This window comes from Cherax quadricarinatus, chromosome 38 (assembly GCF_038502225.1).
Source record: "Cherax quadricarinatus isolate ZL_2023a chromosome 38, ASM3850222v1, whole genome shotgun sequence".
NCBI classification, from domain to species: domain Eukaryota; kingdom Metazoa; phylum Arthropoda; class Malacostraca; order Decapoda; family Parastacidae; genus Cherax; species Cherax quadricarinatus.
In genome coordinates this window covers 22,481,264-22,499,933 of record NC_091329.1, presented here as the reverse complement: position 1 = coordinate 22,499,933, position 18,670 = coordinate 22,481,264, and the positions used below count along the sequence as shown (strand labels likewise).

Sequence of the window (18,670 nt, the reverse complement as noted above, 5' to 3'; positions counted from 1 at the left end):
GGAGAGTGTACAATAATGGAGGGAGAGTGAACAATAATGGAGGGAGAGTGTACAATAATGGAGGGAGAGTGAACAATAATGGAGGGAGAGTGAACAATAATGGAGGGAGAGTGAACAATAATGGAGGGAGAGTGTACAATAATGGAGGGAGAGTGAACAATAATGGAGGGAGAGTGAACAATAATGGAGGGAGAGTGTACAATAATGGAGGGAGAGTGAACAATAATGGAGGGAGAGTGTACAATAATGGAGGGAGAGTGAACAATAATGGAGGGAGAGTGAACAATAATGGAGGGAGAGTGTACAATAATGGAGGGAGAGTGAACAATAATGGAGGGAGAGTGTACAATAATGGAGGGAGAGTGAACAATAATGGAGAGTGAACAATAATGGAGGGAGAGTGAACAATAATGGAGAGTGAACAATAATGGAGGGAGAGTGAACAATAATGGAGAGTGAACAATAATGGAGAGTGAACAATAATGGAGGGAAAGTGAACAATAATGGAGAGTGAACAATAATGGAGGGAGAGTGAACAGTAATGGAGAGTGAACAATAATGGAGAGTGAACAATAATGGAGGGAGAGTGAACAATAATGGAGAGTGAACAATAATGGAGGGAGAGTGAACAATAATGGAGAGTGAACAATAATGGAGGGAGAGTGAACAATAATGGAGAGTGAACAATAATGGAGGGAGAGTGTACAATAATGGAGAGTGAACAATAATGGAGGGAGAGTGAACAATAATGGAGAGTGAACAATAATGGAGTGTGAACAATAATGGAGAGTGAACAATAATGGAGGGAGAGTGAACAATAATGGAGAGTGAACAATAATGGAGGGAGAGTGAACAATAATGGAGGGAGAGTGAACAATAATGGAGAGTGAACAATAATGGAGGGAGAGTGAACAATAATGGAGAGTGAACAATAATGGAGGGAGAGTGAACAATAATGGAGAGTGAACAATAATGGAGGGAGAGTGTACAATAATGGAGAGTGAACAATAATGGAGGGAGAGTGTACAATAATGGAGTGTGAACAATAATGGAGAGTGAACAATAATTTAGGGAGAGTGAACAATAATGGAGAGTGAACAATAATGGAGGGAGAGTGTACAATAATGGAGAGTGAACAATAATGGAGGGAAAGTGTACAATAATGGAGAGTGAACAATAATGGAGGGAGAGTGAACAATAATGGAGAGTGAACAATAATGGAGGGAAAGTGTACAATAATGGAGAGTGAACAATAATGGAGAGTGAACAATAATGGAGGGAGAGTGAACAATAATGGAGAGTGAACAATAATGGAGGGAGAGTGTACAATAATGGAGAGTGAACAATAATGGAGGGAAAGTGTACAATAATGGAGAGTGAACAATAATGGAGGGAGAGTGAACAATAATGGAGGGAGAGTGAACAATAATGGAGGGAGAGTGAACAATAATGGATAGAGAGTGTACAATAATGGAGGGAGAGTGAACAATAATGGAGGGAGAGTGTACAATAATGGAGGGAGAGTGAACAATAATGGAGGGAGAGTGAACAATAATGGAGGGAGAGTGTACAATAATGGAGGGAGAGTGAACAATAATGGAGGGAGAGTGTACAATAATGGAGGGAGAGTGTACAATAATGGAGGGAGAGTGTACAATAATGGAGGGAGAGTGAACAATAATGGAGGGAGAGTGTACAATAATGGAGGGAGAGTGAACAATAATGGATAGAGAGTGTACAATAATGGAGGGAGAGTGAACAATAATGGAGGGAGAGTGTACAATAATGGAGGGAGAGTGAACAATAATGGAGGGAGAGTGTACAATAATGGAGGGAGAGTGAACAATAATGGAGGGAGAGTGTACAATAATGGAGGGAGAGTGAACAATAATGGAGGGAGAGTGAACAATAATGGAGGGAGAGTGAACAATAATGGAGGGAGAGTGAACAATAATGGAGGGAGAGTGAACAATAATGGAGGGAGAGTGTACAATAATGGAGGGAGAGTGAACAATAATGGAGGGAGAGTGTACAATAATGGAGGGAGAGTGAACAATAATGGAGGGAGAGTGAACAATAATGGAGGGAGAGTGTACAATAATGGAGGGAGAGTGAACAATAATGGAGGGAGAGTGTACAATAATGGAGGGAGAGTGTACAATAATGGAGGGAGAGTGAACAATAATGGAGGGAGAGTGAACAATAATGGAGGGAGAGTGTACAATAATGGAGGGAGAGTGAACAATAATGGAGGGAGAGTGTACAATAATGGAGGGAGAGTGAACAATAATGGAGAGTGAACAATAATGGAGGGAGAGTGTACAATAATGGAGAGTGAACAATAATGGAGGGAGAGTGTACAATAATGGAGAGTGAACAATAATGGAGGGAGAGTGAACAATAATGGAGGGAGAGTGTACAATAATGGAGAGTGAACAATAATGGAGGGAGAGTGTACAATAATGGAGAGTGAACAATAATGGAGGGAGAGTGTACAATAATGGAGAGTGAACAATAATGGAGGGTGTACAATAATGGAGGGAGAGTGTACAATAATGGAGAGTGAACAATAATGGAGGGAGAGTGTACAATAATGGAGAGTGAACAATAATGGAGAGTGAACAATAATGGAGTGTGAACAATAATGGAGAGTGAACAATAATGGAGGGAGAGTGTACAATAATGGAGAGTGAACAATAATGGAGGGAGAGTGTACAATAATGGAGAGTGAACAATAATGGAGGAAGAGTGTACAATAATGGAGAGTGAACAATAATGGAGAGTGAACAATAATGGAGTGTGAACAATAATGGAGAGTGAACAATAATGGAGGGAGAGTGTACAATAATGGAGAGTGAACAATAATGGAGTGTGAACAATAATGGAGTGTGAACAATAATGGAGTGTGAACAATAATGGAGAGTGAACAATAATGGAGTGTGAACAATAATGGAGTGTGAACAATAATGGAGTGTGAACAATAATGGAGAGTGAACAATAATGGAGTGTGAACAATAATGGAGAGTGAACAATAATGGAGGGAGAGTGTACAATAATGGAGAGTGAACAATAATGGAGTGTGAACAATAATGGAGTGTGAACAATAATGGAGTGTGAACAATAATGGAGTGTGAACAATAATGGAGAGTGAACAATAATGGAGAGTGAACAATAATGGAGAGTGAACAATAATGGAGTGTGAACAATAATGGAGAGTGAACAATAATGGAGAGTGAACAATAATGGAGTGTGAACAATAATGGAGAGTGAACAATAATGGAGGGAGAGTGTACAATAATGGAGAGTGAACAATAATGGAGTGTGAACAATAATGGAGTGTGAACAATAATGGAGTGTGAACAATAATGGAGAGTGAACAATAATGGAGAGTGAACAATAATGGAGAGTGAACAATAATGGAGGGAGAGTGTACAATAATGGAGAGTTAACAATAATGGAGAGTGAACAATAATGGAGGGAGAGTGGAGAAGTGTGTTATCAGACCAGTGCACCAATCCCAGTGACTAATGCACTTACCTAGTTCTGTTTACAGTGGTCGAATCACAGCTCCCGGCCGTGCTGCTTAGCCCTTATTATCCACTTTACTGACTTCTGACTTCCAGAGTCTGGTTATATATACTCTTAAAATTGCATAAATGAGTTGTCTCCAGTGAAAAGCAGGAGAGAGCAGCGAGGACACTGAGGGAAGCTCAGTAAGTTTGAGGGGACCAATGCTCTTCGCCGCCTTCCCTTCATACATAATTCATATATAAGGGGGCAATATCAACAAACCCCTGTGGCTGTCTTCGCTAGAGAACTCTATAAGTTCCTCACCTCAGTCCATGATCAACTAGGCTATGGTTATTACGTTGGATTTCGTGTAGCTAGTACCAACAGCCTGGTTGATCAGGCAGTCTACCAGGAGCGGAACATTAATCAGGTAGACCACACTGGTCTGGAGCAGCAAAACTCAGCTTATATAAACTTATGTTCAACAAATTTAGCTTGAATAATAAATACATTAATTAGGATGGAATAAATCATTACTATATTGATATATTATGTTGGGAAGATTGTATTAGAAAGATGACTTAAAGCAGTGTCTCCAGAGGACGAGCTCAGTGCTGCTACAAGTGTGCTGAGGTGCACTCATGACACCGAGCAAACACCATGATAATGATAGAGAGAGAGGGTGGTCTCTCCAGGTGAAGACAGAATGCGTGAAATTCTGTATATACTCACATTGTCTCAAGTGCTAAAAGAAATATATATGGGTTAGAGAGATGTAAAACATTAAGATAAAACTGAATGGTTCATAGAGCGTCTAGGAGACACAGAGGAACAAAAAAAAAATAATGAAATCTCAAAAAATCCTAAAATACTTTCTGTCATTTATAAAATCCCGGACAAAAGCCAGTAGTGGACTCTTACTTAAAGACTGTGAATCTTCCACTGATGATAGCTAAGTAATGAGCGAGATAGTAAAGTCAACATATGAATCTGTGTTCACTGACCTGATAATTATCAGACTTTAGTCTGATAATTATGAAGTCAGTGGACATAGATTAACAAAATCCTAATGAATCTGTCCAAAAGAGACCCAAAACTCTGCGAACATCTCCAAAACTTATGATATAATTTCAACTCTCCCCCCCCCCACACACACACACTTGACTCTGAAGAAGTCATTCACAGCATGCCCATGGACTCTGTCCCAGGCACGTGGAACCTCACATCGTCAAAAGTAATAAAAAAAAAAAACACTCACATGCCTTAAATATCCTATGGAATGATAACACTTGTACAATCGAAGGCAGCATGAGTTTAGGGCAGGTAGATCCTACTGTCACAACTGTTGAACCATTACGACAAGTTCTTGCATGCAGTGGAAGGAAAAGCAGTATTTTTATGTAGTATATATAGACTTTGCAAAAGCCTTCAACATTAATAAGTGCAACCACAGTGTAATAGAACATAAAAAAAGCGTGCAGAAGAAATAACTGGAAAAGCAGGAAGATGGATTTTAAATTTCTTAACAGATCGGACTTAAAGAGTAATAGTCAAGAGGGTATAATTAGAGACTGCCACTGTGAAGAGCACTGTACATCTAGGCACAGTATTCGCCCCTATTCACTTTCTTAGTTTCATTTATCCAACATAGTGACTTTGCAGACAATACTGTAATATGTAAGTGGCATACAATAAGGACAATACAGATCTCCAGCTGACATTAACCAAGTCTTCCAGTCGGCCACAGAAAAAATATGATATTCCATGAGGGCAAATTTCAATTCTGCTATGGAAATTTTTCAAGAAATAGACACTGAAACGGATTATAAAATAAATTCAAAGCTGTAGTTAGAAGTGTATGTTTACAAGTGAGGCTGTTGTTTCTTGATGTGAGTGCAAGAAGGCAACACAAAATCTTGACAGAGCTGCTAGCTCTCACTATTCCATATCTTGTTGACACTAAAATATTGTTAATGTATTTCAAAGAAACCAAGTGCACAATTTTCTCAGTCTTTTATTAGGAAACAAACAAAGAGAACAAAGACAAAACGAATCTCACTTACCTCAGCAAGTTATAAAAAGGCTCAAAGAAGTTCTGGTCAAAGTCATCTCTCTCATTACTACTGAGAAACTCCGTGCTAAGTTCATCCTACACTCGTGTCTTATTTTCCTCTATTAAGACACTAAGCCTCATTTTTCTTCTCCTTTTTTTAAGCTTATCTCCTGGTCTTTTTTAGTATTATTTTTGTTCTATTTATGTTGCTGTGAAGCAGTTTCTGTTTTGTTTTAAGACTTTCAAATACTATTTTCAAACTGAAGATTGAGACACTTATGCAGCATATGGGAATCTTTATTCAGGACACTGCAGCATCATGGGATCTTCTTACAAAGAATTCTTCAACGCTTGTTCAACCTTTGGACAAAGACCTACTTCGACTAGTGGATGATACCACTATGATCCCGCCTCCGTCTGCTTCAAGTCACCTCACTACAGTATATAAGCCACGTCTACGGCCCTATGCTGTACATTCTACAAGATTGATGGACTGAACACATCGACTCCAGGCTGAGGGACTGATTACCTCATACTCCTCCTCTCCTTACGCCTTCCTCTTTGTTTCCTGAATAAAGATTCCCATATGCTGCATAAGTGTCTCAATCTTCAACTTGTCGGTTTTTCAAACCATTCATCACAACTATTTTCAAACTGCCTTTCCACTCCACATCTATAAATCTCGCATAATCTTTCCTGCCTCCTCCATTAGTTTCCATGTTCTCGCTTGTTTTTCCTTTATTTCTTCCATGTCCCGTTCCATTTATTTTTTATTTTGTTTCCCCGTATAATTAGTTTTTCTTACTTTTCCTTATGTTCAGGACTGATGTGCGTTGCTTCTCTGCTCTTTGTATTTATTACTTCCAACATACCTTGTGAGGAGCAGGGAGCGATGGGGACAATAAGGGAACACTGTATCAACATCCGGGGTCCCAGACTTTTCAACATCTTATCAGAGGATATCAGAAACACTGCTGGAACAAGTGTTGAAGCCTGCAAGAGGAAACTAGACAAGTATCTTCACCAGGTGCCAGATCAACCAGGCTGTAATGAACATGTGGGGCAGCGGGCCTCCAGCAGCAACAGCCTGGTTGACCAGGCAAGCACCAGACTAGCCTGGCCCATGGCCAGGCTCAGAGAGTAGATAAACTCTCGAAACTCTTCAAAGGTATACCTTGTGTTGTCTTCCAACATACCTTGTGTTGTCTTCCAACATACCTTGTGTTGTCTTCCAACATACCTTGTGTTGTCTTCCAACATACCTTGTGTTGTTTTCCAACATACCTTGTGCTGTCTTCCAACATACCTTGTGTTGTCTTCCAACATACCTTGTGTTGTCTTCCAACATACCTTGTGTTGTCTTCCAACATACCTTGTGTTGTCTTCCAACATACCTTGTGTTGTCTTCCAACATACCTTGTGCCGTCTTCCAACATACCTTGTGCCGTCTTCCAACATACCTTGCGCCGTCTTCCAACATACCTTGTGCTGTCTTCCAACATACCTTGTGTTGTCTTCCAACATACCTTGTGTTGTCTTCCAACATACCTTGTGCTGTCTTCCAACATACCTTGTGTTGTCTTCCAACATACCTTGTGTTGTCTTCCAACATACCTTGTGTTGTCTTCCAACATACCTTGTGCCGTCTTCCAACATACCTTGTGTTGTTTTCCAACATACCTTGTGTTGTTTTCCAACATACCTTGTGCCGTCTTCCAACATACCTTGTGCCGTCTTCCAACATACCTTGCGCCGTCTTCCAACATACCTTGTGCCGTCTTCCAACATACCTTGTGCCGTCTTCCAACATACCTTGTGCCGTCTTCCAACATACCTTGTGCCGTCTTCCAACATACCTTGTGCCGTCTTCCTAAATGGTCATCTCTTCCACAGTACTTCCTACCCGAGGTATGAGGTGTGTGTGTTTAAAATCAACTTTCTTATACATCTCATCCTGTGTTTATGTTTCTGGATGAACCTGTGTATTGTTCCTGAGCCCGAGTCTTTCTCCATGTTTGATTTCTTCAGTGTCAGCCTGGCTCACTATTAGTTTTCTTCACGTGTTGACTTATGGTCATCGTCAGTCATAAAGGTGCACGTTTCTGAAAGCCTCGCGTGCTCTCCAGTTCTACCAGTTAATTTTCCAGTGATTGAAGTTTCCTCAAATCAAAAATTTTGTTTTGGTTCTTCTTTTTCACACTGCAGTTTGCTTTGATCTGTTGTTTAATGAATGGTTATAGGCTAGTGCTAATGTAATTGCAGCCACTCTGGTTATTACTGTTTCGGATATGTAATCACTAAATTCACCTATTTCCAGGTTAGTCACTTCCTCAAATCTCCAATGATTTCTTACCAGCAGCAGCCTCCCTTTTCCCCTAAATTCTTCATTTTCTCTCCCTTTCTATTTGGTATCCCTCAGGGAAGACCGAGTTTGTTATTACTCCCATTAATGTTGTCTCTGTAATGACTTTAATGTCAAAACTTTCATCAATTATATGTCTTCAACTTTCCTCTCTTGTTTATGAGTCAGTCTATACCTGTATGTTAGACACACTTACGTATTTTATCTGTCTGTTATGCCTTATATATCTAATATATCTTTGATGAGTTTCCAGAGTTTTTCTAGTCTCTGAGGCCGGCTCTGGACCAGGCTTGTCTGGTGCTTGAATGGTCATCCAGGCTGCTGGTGACGGAGGCTTGCAAGCCCACAGCAGGCAGCCTTATGTTTCCTGCCCTCTGTTGCTTTTTGGGTGTATAGTAAGTAGCTCTGCTGGTGTGGGTACGTGGATGGTGAGGAGAAGACTAGGACGCTCTCGGTACAATGATAGCGTGAAAGGGGAGTTTGTATGAAGGTTAGGGAGTGGTGGAGGGGATGAGCAGTAGACATGTGCTTGTGGTGGAGGGGATGAGCAGTAGACATGTGCTTGTGGTGGAGGCCTGGGAAGAAGAGGCAGGTTACAGTGACAGTGTACACTCTATGTAGAAGGGGAGGTGCAGGAAAAATCTGTTGACGAGGTGAGAAAAAGAGTAACGTGGTGGAGAAGAGATAGTAGGTGGAGAGTTAGAGTCAGGGACAAGTGCTGGCTGGGTTGACACGAGAAAAGTGTGAGGAAGGGGGATAAATACACACTATGAGGATGTGAGTCATGTATATGAAGCTACGAGTAGCAGCAGTATGAATGGCTGGGGTAGGGAGGATAGAAAGGGTATGATAAGGGATAGAGGACAGAGGTAAGGAGAGTAGGGTTGTGACAGTTGGGGGTAGGAAGGGTGGAAATATAAACGCATATGCAGTATAATGTGATCCATTATTGACAACGTTTCGCCTACACAGTGGGCTTTTTCAAGTCACAAACAGATCTACCTGGGGTGGAAGGTACGCGAGTATTTATAGTCAGGTTGAGAATGCTGAGGTCAGGTGAAGAATGCTGCATCTGATGATCTACCGAGTGGGGTTATAGAGTCTAAAATCTTGGGTAGCTTGGAAGGTAGGAAGGGTAGGGAAAGGACGGAGTGATTTGTTGACAAACATTTAAACGGGCAGTGGTATATTTTTATTGATGAATCAGCTTATTATATTAAAATGGTATAAAATACCGACAGGTTGTTAGGTAAGACACATTTGCAACAGTTAGGTATCTTTATTTCGAAACGTTTCGCCTACACAGTAGGCTTCTTCAGTCGAGTACAGAAAAGTTGATAGAAGCAGAATAGACGTGAAGACGATGTAATCAGTCCATCACCCTTGAAGTTTTGAGGTGGTCAGTCCCTCAGTCTGGAGAAGAGTATTGTTCCATAGTTTGAAACAATATGGAGTTGAAGTTAGGTTAGGTAAGGTTCGTCAGGAAACAGGACAAATGTTTCCTGACGCGGGTCTTAGTCAGATGATGACCCGCCTTTGGAGCTTTTGGTCATCTGACCGAGGCCTTCCGCTGGCTTACCGGTCCACCCCTTTAAAAATTATGGTCATTTATAACCATTGTTATATTTTTTTTTTTTTTTTTTTTTTTTTTTTTTTGGAGTTGAAGTGACAGGATGGAGCCTTATATACCACCAGGAGGTGAGATGTAGGCCACTAGTAGAGGTAAGAATATAGTCGTTGGGACGTCAGGTCCCTCTCAAATCCAGCCATTCTCACTAGCAGAAGTTGTCTAAGTTGTTTTCTGTTCTGTACCAAGATACCATTGTATTGCAGTGTCTGACAGTGAATATTAAAATGGTATAAATACCGACAGGTTGTTAGGTTTCGCCTACTATGTAGGCGAAACGTTTCAAAATAAAGATACCTAACTGCTGCATATGTGTCTTACCTAACAACCTGTCGGTATTTTATACCATCTCATCTCCCTGCTACCTTACTCTATGCTAAACAACAAAGTCACAATACGGTAACTGGAACATTACACAAATAATCCGCACTATTTGGAATGAAACTTACATGACTAGTTAATGGTACACGTAGAACCGAAACGTCGCCATAAGTTTCATTTTCCTATATACGGGTTATTCGTGCATTACTCTCTGCTCCCAGGGTCATGCTTAATGGCTACCACCCTGAAACACACACGACTTCCTTCCCTGCCCCCACACCTATGACTTATCATCTTTATATTTTGTGTTGTAACTTGTAGGATTATTCAGCGCAGGTGAGCGATGTTTCTGTTGTGTTACGATCACCTACATAGCATCTATGTAAGCTTCAAGAAGTACACCTAGTGTTCCCTGCTGCACCTCTTTGTCTGCCACAGCCTGACACTCCCTGCAAAGACGTGCTGGTGGTGCTGGTGGTGCTGGTGGTGCTGGTGGTGCTGGTGGTGCTGGTGGTGCTGGTGGTGCTGGTGGTGCTGGTGGTGCTGGTGGTGCTGGTGGTGCTGGTGGTGCTGGTGGTGCTGGTGGTGCTGGTGGTGCTGCTGGTGCTGTTGGTGCTGCTGTCTTCAGTGTCGTCACCTTTCCTGAAGACTGAAACATTTGTGCAACTTTGGGAATCTTTATTGAGGAAACGACTCGTCACACACTGGCTTCATTAGTCCAATACAAAGAAGAACAGTGGAAATGGAGAAGTTTGAGGTATTCAGTCCCTCAGCCTGGAATCGATGTGTTCAGTCCATCAATCTTGAAGATCGATGTGTTCAATCTATCAATCTTCAAGACTGACGGACTCAACACATCCATTCCAGACTGAGGGGCTGATTACCTCAAATTCATCTTCTTCCTCCTCAATTTCCACCTGTTCTTCTTTGCACTGGACTGATAAAGCCACTGTGTGGCGAAACGTTTCCTCAATAAAGATTCCCAAATGTTACACAAGTGTCTCACTCTTCAACTTGTCAGTTTTGTAAACCACTTATCACATCTTTCCTGAGTGGTTCTTGAAGAACAGTGTACGTCTTGATACACTCTGGTGGTGAGTGTGAGGAGCAGTGTACGTCTTGATACACTCTGGTGGTGAGTGTGAGGAGCAGTGTACGTCTTAATACACTCTGGTGGTGAGTGTGAGGAGCAATGTACGTCTTGATACACTCTGGTGGTGAGTGTGAGGAGCAGTGTACGTCTTAATACACTCTGGTGGTGAGTGTGAGGAGCAGTGTACGTCTTGATACACTCTGGTGGTGAGTGTGAGGAGCAGTGTACGTCTTAATACACTCTGGTGGTGAGTGTGAGGAGCAGTGTACGTCTTAATACACTCTGGTGGTGAGTGTGAGGAGCAGTGTACGTCTTGATACACTCTGGTGGTGAGTGTGAGGAGCAGTGTACGTCTTAATACACTCTGGTGGTGAGTGTGAGGAGCAGTGTACGTCTTAATACACTCTGGTGGTGAGTGTGAGGAGCAGTGTACGTCTTGATACACTCTGGTGGTGAGTGTGAGGAACAGTGTACGTCTTAATACACTCTGGTGGTGAGTGTGAGGAGCAGTGTACGTCTTAATACACTCTGGTGGTGAGTGTGAGGAGCAGTGTACGTCTTGATACACTCTGGTGGTGAGTGTGAGGAACAGTGTACGTCTTAATACACTCTGGTGGTGAGTGTGAGGAACAGTGTACGTCTTAATACACTCTGGTGGTGAGTGTGAGGAACAGTGTACGTCTTAATACACTCTGGTGGTGAGTGTGAGGAACAGTGTACGTCTTAATACACTCTGGTGGTGAGTGTGAGGAACAGTGTACGTCTTAATACACTCTGGTGGTGAGTGTGAGGAACAGTGTACGTCTTAATACACTCTGGTGGTGAGTGTGAGGAGCAGTGTACGTCTTAATACACTCTGGTGATGAGTGTGAGGAGCAGTGTACGTCTTAATACACTCTGGTGGTGAGTGTGAGGAGCAGTGTACGTCTTAATACACACTGGTGGTGAGTGTGAGGAGCAGTGTACGTCTTAATACACTCTGGTGGTGAGTGTGAGGAGCAGTGTACGTCTTAATACACTCTGGTGGTGAGTGTGAGGAGCAGTGTACGTCTTAATACACTCTGGTGGTGAGTGTGAGGAGCAGTGTACGTCTTGATACACTCTGGTGGTGAGTGTGAGGAACAGTGTACGTCTTGATACACTCTGGTGGTGAGTGTGAGGAGCAGTGTACGTCTTGATACACTCTGGTGGTGAGTGTGAGGAGCAGTGTACGTCTTGATACACTCTGGTGGTGAGTGTGAGGAGCAGTGTACGTCTTGATACACTCTGGTGGTGAGTGTGAGGAGCAGTGTACGTCTTGATACACTCTGGTGGTGAGTGTGAGGAACAGTGTACGTCTTGATACACTCTGGTGGTGAGTGTGAGGAGCAGTGTACGTCTTAATACACTCTGGTGGTGAGTGTGAGGAGCAGTGTACGTCTTGATACACTCTGGTGGTGAGTGTGAGGAACAGTGTACGTCTTGATACACTGGTGGTGAGTGTGAGGAGCAGTGTACGTCTTAATACACTCTGGTGGTGAGTGTGAGGAGCAGTGTACGTCTTGATACACTCTGGTGGTGAGTGTGAGGAACAGTGTACGTCTTGATACACTCTGGTGGTGAGTGTGAGGAACAGTGTACGTCTTGATACACTCTGGTGGTGAGTGTGAGGAACAGTGTACGTCTTGATACACTCTGGTGGTGAGTGTGAGGAACAGTGTACGTCTTAATACACACTGGTGGTGAGTGTGAGGAGCAGTGTACGTCTTAATACACTCTGGTGGTGAGTGTGAGGAGCAGTGTACGTCTTAATACACTCTGGTGGTGAGTGTGAGGAACAGTGTACGTCTTAATACACTCTGGTGGTGAGTGTGAGGAACAGTGTACGTCTTAATACACTCTGGTGGTGAGTGTGAGGAACAGTGTACGTCTTAATACACTCTGGTGGTGAGTGTGAGGAGCAGTGTACGTCTTAATACACTCTGGTGGTGAGTGTGAGGAGCAGTGTACGTCTTAATACACTCTGGTGGTGAGTGTGAGGAGCAGTGTACGTCTTGATACACTCTGGTGGTGAGTGTGAGGAACAGTGTACGTCTTGATACACTCTGGTGGTGAGTGTGAGGAGCAGTGTACGTCTTAATACACTCTTGTGGTGAGTGTGAGGAGCAGTGTACGTCTTGATACACTCTGGTGGTGAGTGTGAGGAGCAGTGTACGTCTTGATACACTCTGGTGGTGTGTGTGAGGAGCAGTGTACGTCTTGATACACTCTGGTGGTGAGTGTGAGGAACAGTGTACGTCTTGATACACTCTGGTGGTGAGTGTGAGGAACAGTGTACGTCTTGAGGAACAGTGTACGTCTTAATACACTCTGGTGGTGAGTGTGAGGAGCAGTGTACGTCTTGATACACTCTGGTGGTGAGTGTGAGGAGCAGTGTACGTCTTAATACACTCTGGTGGTGAGTGTGAGGAGCAGTGTACGTCTTGATACACTCTGGTGGTGAGTGTGAGGAGCAGTGTACGTCTTTATACACTCTGGTGGTGAGTGTGAGGAACAGTGTACGTCTTAATACACACTGGTGGTGAGTGTGAGGAACAGTGTACGTCTTGATACACTGGTGGTGAGTGTGAGGAGCAGTGTACGTCTTAATACACTCTGGTGGTGAGTGTGAGGAGCAGTGTACGTCTTGATACACTCTGGTGGTGAGTGTGAGGATCAGTGTACGTCTTGATACACTCTGGTGGTGAGTGAGAGGAGCAATGTACGTCTTAATACACTCTGGTGGTGAGTGTGAGGAGCAGTGTACGTCTTGATACACTCTGGTGGTGAGTGTGAGGAGCAGTGTACGTCTTGATACACTCTGGTGGTGAGTGTGAGGAGCAGTGTACGTTTTGATACACTCTGGTGGTGAGTGTGAGGAACAGTGTACGTCTTGATACACTGGTGGTGAGTGTGAGGAGCAGTGTACGTCTTAATACACTCTGGTGGTGAGTGTGAGGAACAGTGTACGTCTTGATACACTCTGGTGGTGAATGTGAGGAGCAGTGTACGTCTTAATACACTCTGGTGGTGAGTGTGAGGAGCAGTGTACGTCTTAATACACTCTGGTGGTGAGTGTGAGGAGCAGTGTACGTCTTAATACACTCTGGTGGTGAGTGTGAGGAACAGTGTACGTCTTAATACACTCTGGTGGTGAGTGTGAGGAACAGTGTACGTCTTAATACACTCTGGTGGTGAGTGTGAGGAGCAGTGTACGTCTTAATACACTCTGGTGGTGAGTGTGAGGAACAGTGTACGTCTTAATACACTCTGGTGGTGAGTGTGAGGAACAGTGTACGTCTTAATACACTCTGGTGGTGAGTGTGAGGAGCAGTGTTCGTCTTAATACACTCTGGTGGTGAGTGTGAGGAACAGTGTACGTCTTAATACACTCTGGTGGTGAGTGTGAGGAACAGTGTACGTCTTGATACACTCTGGTGGTGAGTGTGAGGAGCAGTGTACGTCTTGATACACTCTGGTGGTGAGTGTGAGGAGCAGTGTTCGTCTTAATACACTCTGGTGGTGAGTGTGAGGAGCAGTGTACGTCTTAATACGCTCTGGTGGTGAGTGTGAGGAACAGTGTACGTCTTAATACACTCTGGTGGTGAGTGTGAGGAGCAGTGTTCGTCTTAATACGCTCTGGTGGTGAGTGTGAGGAACAGTGTACGTCTTAATACACTCTGGTGGTGGTGTGTGTGTGTTTGTGTTTGTGTGTGTGTGTGTGTGTGTGTGTGTGTGTGTGTGTGTGTGTGTGTGTGTGTGTGTGTGTGTGTGTGTGTGTGTGTGTCGCTGCTGGTATCGTCAATGTTCTTCACAAGAGTCAGAGTTAGCGTTTGTTTAGCTGTTTCTTCTTCTGGTGTTGCACCATCTTTGTGACATCTTTCATGTCCAGAGCCTTGTTTTGGTGTTGTCCATGTGTTCCACGGTGTTGCTGCACTCAACACACAGGATGCACCTCAAGTGTTAAATGTTCTCACATACAGCGATCATTTATACAAAGTGAGAGGTACATTGTGTACAGTGTGCGTACACCGTGTGTGTGCACCGTGTGGGTACACCATGTGTGTGGTGTACACCACATGTGTATAATATACACCACGTGTGTAGAGTATGTACATGCCGTGTGAGTGCACCGTGTTGGTACTTCAGTACAGATGAACGTATAACGATATTGTCCAGTGTAGTTCCCAAGAAGAGCATGACGTCACTCTTACTATAGCTAATTATTAGTTTATCAGGTTACTACGTCACTCTTACCATAACCAATCATTAGCTTATCAGGTTACTACGTCACTCTTACCATAGCCAATCATTAGCTTATCAGGTTACTACGTCACTCTTACCATAGACAATCATTAGCTTATCAAGTTACTACGTCACAGTTGTAACTAGTCAACACTCTACTACAATAAACATCATCATGAGGTTATTAGAGTAATAACACCGGTGTTATTGTTGTTAGTAACCATGGGTTCGAACCCCAGGGAACGAGAGGGGTTTGAACCCATGGTGAGTGAGTGGTAAAACTCGAGGCCAGCACGTAAGCCATTTTACCAGCTGGCTACAATAAGATTCATCCAACTAGGAATATTTCGAAACACCACAGGGAAGTTAGAATGGGCCACCACTGTGGCCACAAATGCATGCTTTTACAGATGAATCTCCAGCCACTTAGCGCAACACCTGATTATGTCTACTGACGTTTTCACTGGAATACATGTGAATATAATAGTGAAGACAGTATTATTATTATTATTATTATTATTATTATTATTATTATTATTTTGACGTTATCAATCCGTCAGTCTTGGTAGAAAGTGGTCAGTCCCTCAAGGCTTTAGGGACTGACCACTTCCTATCAAAGCTGAGGGACTGACGAAGTCAAAACTACATGTATCGTCTCCAGTGTTATATTCTGCTTTAGTCACCTGAAAAAAACTATTGTAGGTCAATAAAGATACGTAGCTGTTGCACCCATGTCTTATTATTCACCCTCAGGGGAAATTCTTCTCTTGCTCACATACCTCAAATTCATTTTTTTGTATTTCTCTGTAAAGTTTACAATGTGTGGTTTACATATTAGAAAATAAAGAAAGCCACTAGTATGCCTAGGCGAGGCTACGCTACTGACAACACTCGCATAACAGTGTAGACATTAACACGACAACAGTGACCTGTGTTAACCTACAACACTCGCATAACAGTGTAGACATTAACACGACAACAGTGACCTGTGTTAACCTACATACAAAGTGTGGTGCGGTGTTAAGTTAACAATTAGAGTGCGACGTCAAAGGATCAAGTTTACATGCGCCACAGATAACATTACCCACTAACCTGACTCTTTCACACCCTTGAAATTACGGATCAAAACCTTGTATCCTAGTATACCTGACTCTTTCACACCCTTGAAATTACGGATCAAAACCTTGTATCCTAGTATATCCGACTCTTTCACACCCTTGAAATTACGGATCAAAAGCTTGTATCCTAGTATCCCCGTTCCATCTAAGCTGTTCCCCGTCCTCTTTCCAGTAAGGATGACACACGCAACAGCCTGATAACACTCGCGTACCTATTTACAACTGAAGAGGGAAAGCAAGCGTAGAGCCATTACTTGCAGTTTACCTGGATAATTTCTAGAGATTGTTCCTGAAGTCAACGCCCCCGCGGCCCGATACCAGATCAAGCTTCTGGATAGATGGCTTGATCATCCAGGATGCTGATGCTAAATAAGTAGTTCAAATTATGCACCACAACCCAGCTGATCAGGAACTGACTTGGGGATCTTATTAACTCCTCCTTAAAGTTAGGGATTTGTTTGTGATTCCCTTTATATGTACAGAGTTGTAGATAAAGGGTTCAAAGAACCGACAAATTAATATATCAAACGCATGTGCAGTGCCTGTGTATAGTTATTGTGGAATCATTTAGCCACACATGGCTTCATCAGTCTAATACAAAGAAGAATAGTGAAGATCAGAAGGAGATCGATGTAATCAGTCCATCAACCTTCTTCAAGATTCATGGACTGAGTATATTGTCTCCAGAATGAGGGACTGATTACCTCAATCTCCTTCTGATCTCCACTATTCTTCTTTGTATAGGACTGAGGAAGCCACTGTGTGGCGAAACGTTTCCACAATAAAGATACCCAAGTGTTGCACATGTGTCTAATTTATCACGAGAAGACTTGCCTATATGTCTTGCTTCGCCCGAGAACCGAACAGGGGTACCATCTGTTGTGAGCAGAGTGCTCTACAACTGATACCCCTCAAGGAAGGTTCCTTGATGTTGGTGAGGGGCTCTTGATTTAGGGAATTGGATCTGTGCTCCAGTTCCCCGAATTAGGCCTGAATGCATTCCACATCCCCCCCCCAGGCGCTGTATAATCCTCCGGGTTTAGCGCTTCCCCCTTGATTATAATAATAATAATAATCTACAACTGATACAAAGGCACCAGACAACATCTACACAACGGTGATGGTGATGTTTAACCCACCATCTTTCTTTGTACCTTCACATTGTTTGTAAGCAGAGTTAACAATGGTACAGAGGGTTCCAGAGGTGAAGAAAGCTGGTGAAAGCTCACCCAGTAGACTGGCGTACACCAACACCAGCAACAACAAAAGTAATGACAGTAACAAGAACAGTCATAGTAACAACAATAACAATAAAATCAACACTAACAATAAGAATCGCAATGACAATAACAGTCGCAATAACAAGAACAATAAGGGTAACAAGAACAGTAACAATAACAAGGATAACAAGAACAATAAGGGTAACAATAACAAGGGTAACAATAACAGTAAGGGTAACACTAACAAGGGTAACAATAACAAGGGTAACAAGAACAATAACAAGTGTAACAACAATAAGGGTAACAAGAGCAATAACAAGTGTAACAACAATAACAAGGGTAACAAGAACAATAACAAGTGTAACAATAACAAGAACAATAACAAGTGTAACAACAATAACAAGGGTAACAAGAACAATAACAAGTGTAACAATAACAAGAACAATAACAAGTGTAACAACAATAACAAGGGTAACAAGAACAATAACAAGGGGTAGCAGTAACAATAAGGGTAACAATAACAAGGAGTAACAGTAAAAATAACAAGGGTAACAACAGTAACAATAACAAATGTAACAACAATAACAGCTACTCACTGTCACTAGAGGCAGAGCTGCTGCTGCAGTCCTTCGCATCCTTCAATCTCTGTGTTAACTTGCCCATCCTCCGTGTGCGTGTGTGTGTGCTTACTTATTTGTAGTTCGAGGGGTCGAGCCACAGCTCCTGGACCCGTCTCTTCGCTGTGTGTAGTTCAATAATACACACTCTGGGTAGAATGCAGGTGTAGGACTAGATATATATACTCTATATGGGCGTGCTAATGATGGTAGTGGTGTGGGCGTGCTGGTGGTGGTGGAAGTGTGGGCGTGCTGGTGGTGGAGGAGGTGTGGGCGTGAACTGCCGTGGTCGCTGCACGAACAATACTGACACTAGCCAGAGAGGCGGAGCTGTATGGTGTATCACCCCCACCACACACACACACACACACACACACACACACACACACACACACACACACACACAAACACACACACACACACACACTGCGTACTCTTAGACTGCAAGAAGGCGTTTGATACTGTACTTCGTAGGAGACCAACAAA

General features: G+C 42.8%; 1 protein-coding gene across 8 annotated transcripts in view; it reads right to left on the bottom strand.

Annotated features, from left to right (window-relative positions):
• Positions 1-18,670, bottom strand: part of LOC128693051 (PTB domain-containing engulfment adapter protein 1) — a 325,835-nt gene that overhangs the window by 47,638 nt on the left and 259,527 nt on the right. Inside the window, exon 1 of one of the 8 annotated variants that reach the window (XM_053782555.2) lies at positions 18,164-18,491. The exons of the other annotated variants lie outside the window; for them this stretch is intronic. Within the exon in view, the coding sequence (XP_053638530.1) occupies positions 18,164-18,230 (67 nt within the window). The 5' untranslated portion in view covers positions 18,231-18,491. Of the gene's footprint in view, positions 1-18,163; positions 18,492-18,670 lie in introns of those variants that run through there. 8 annotated transcript variants of the gene reach the window in all.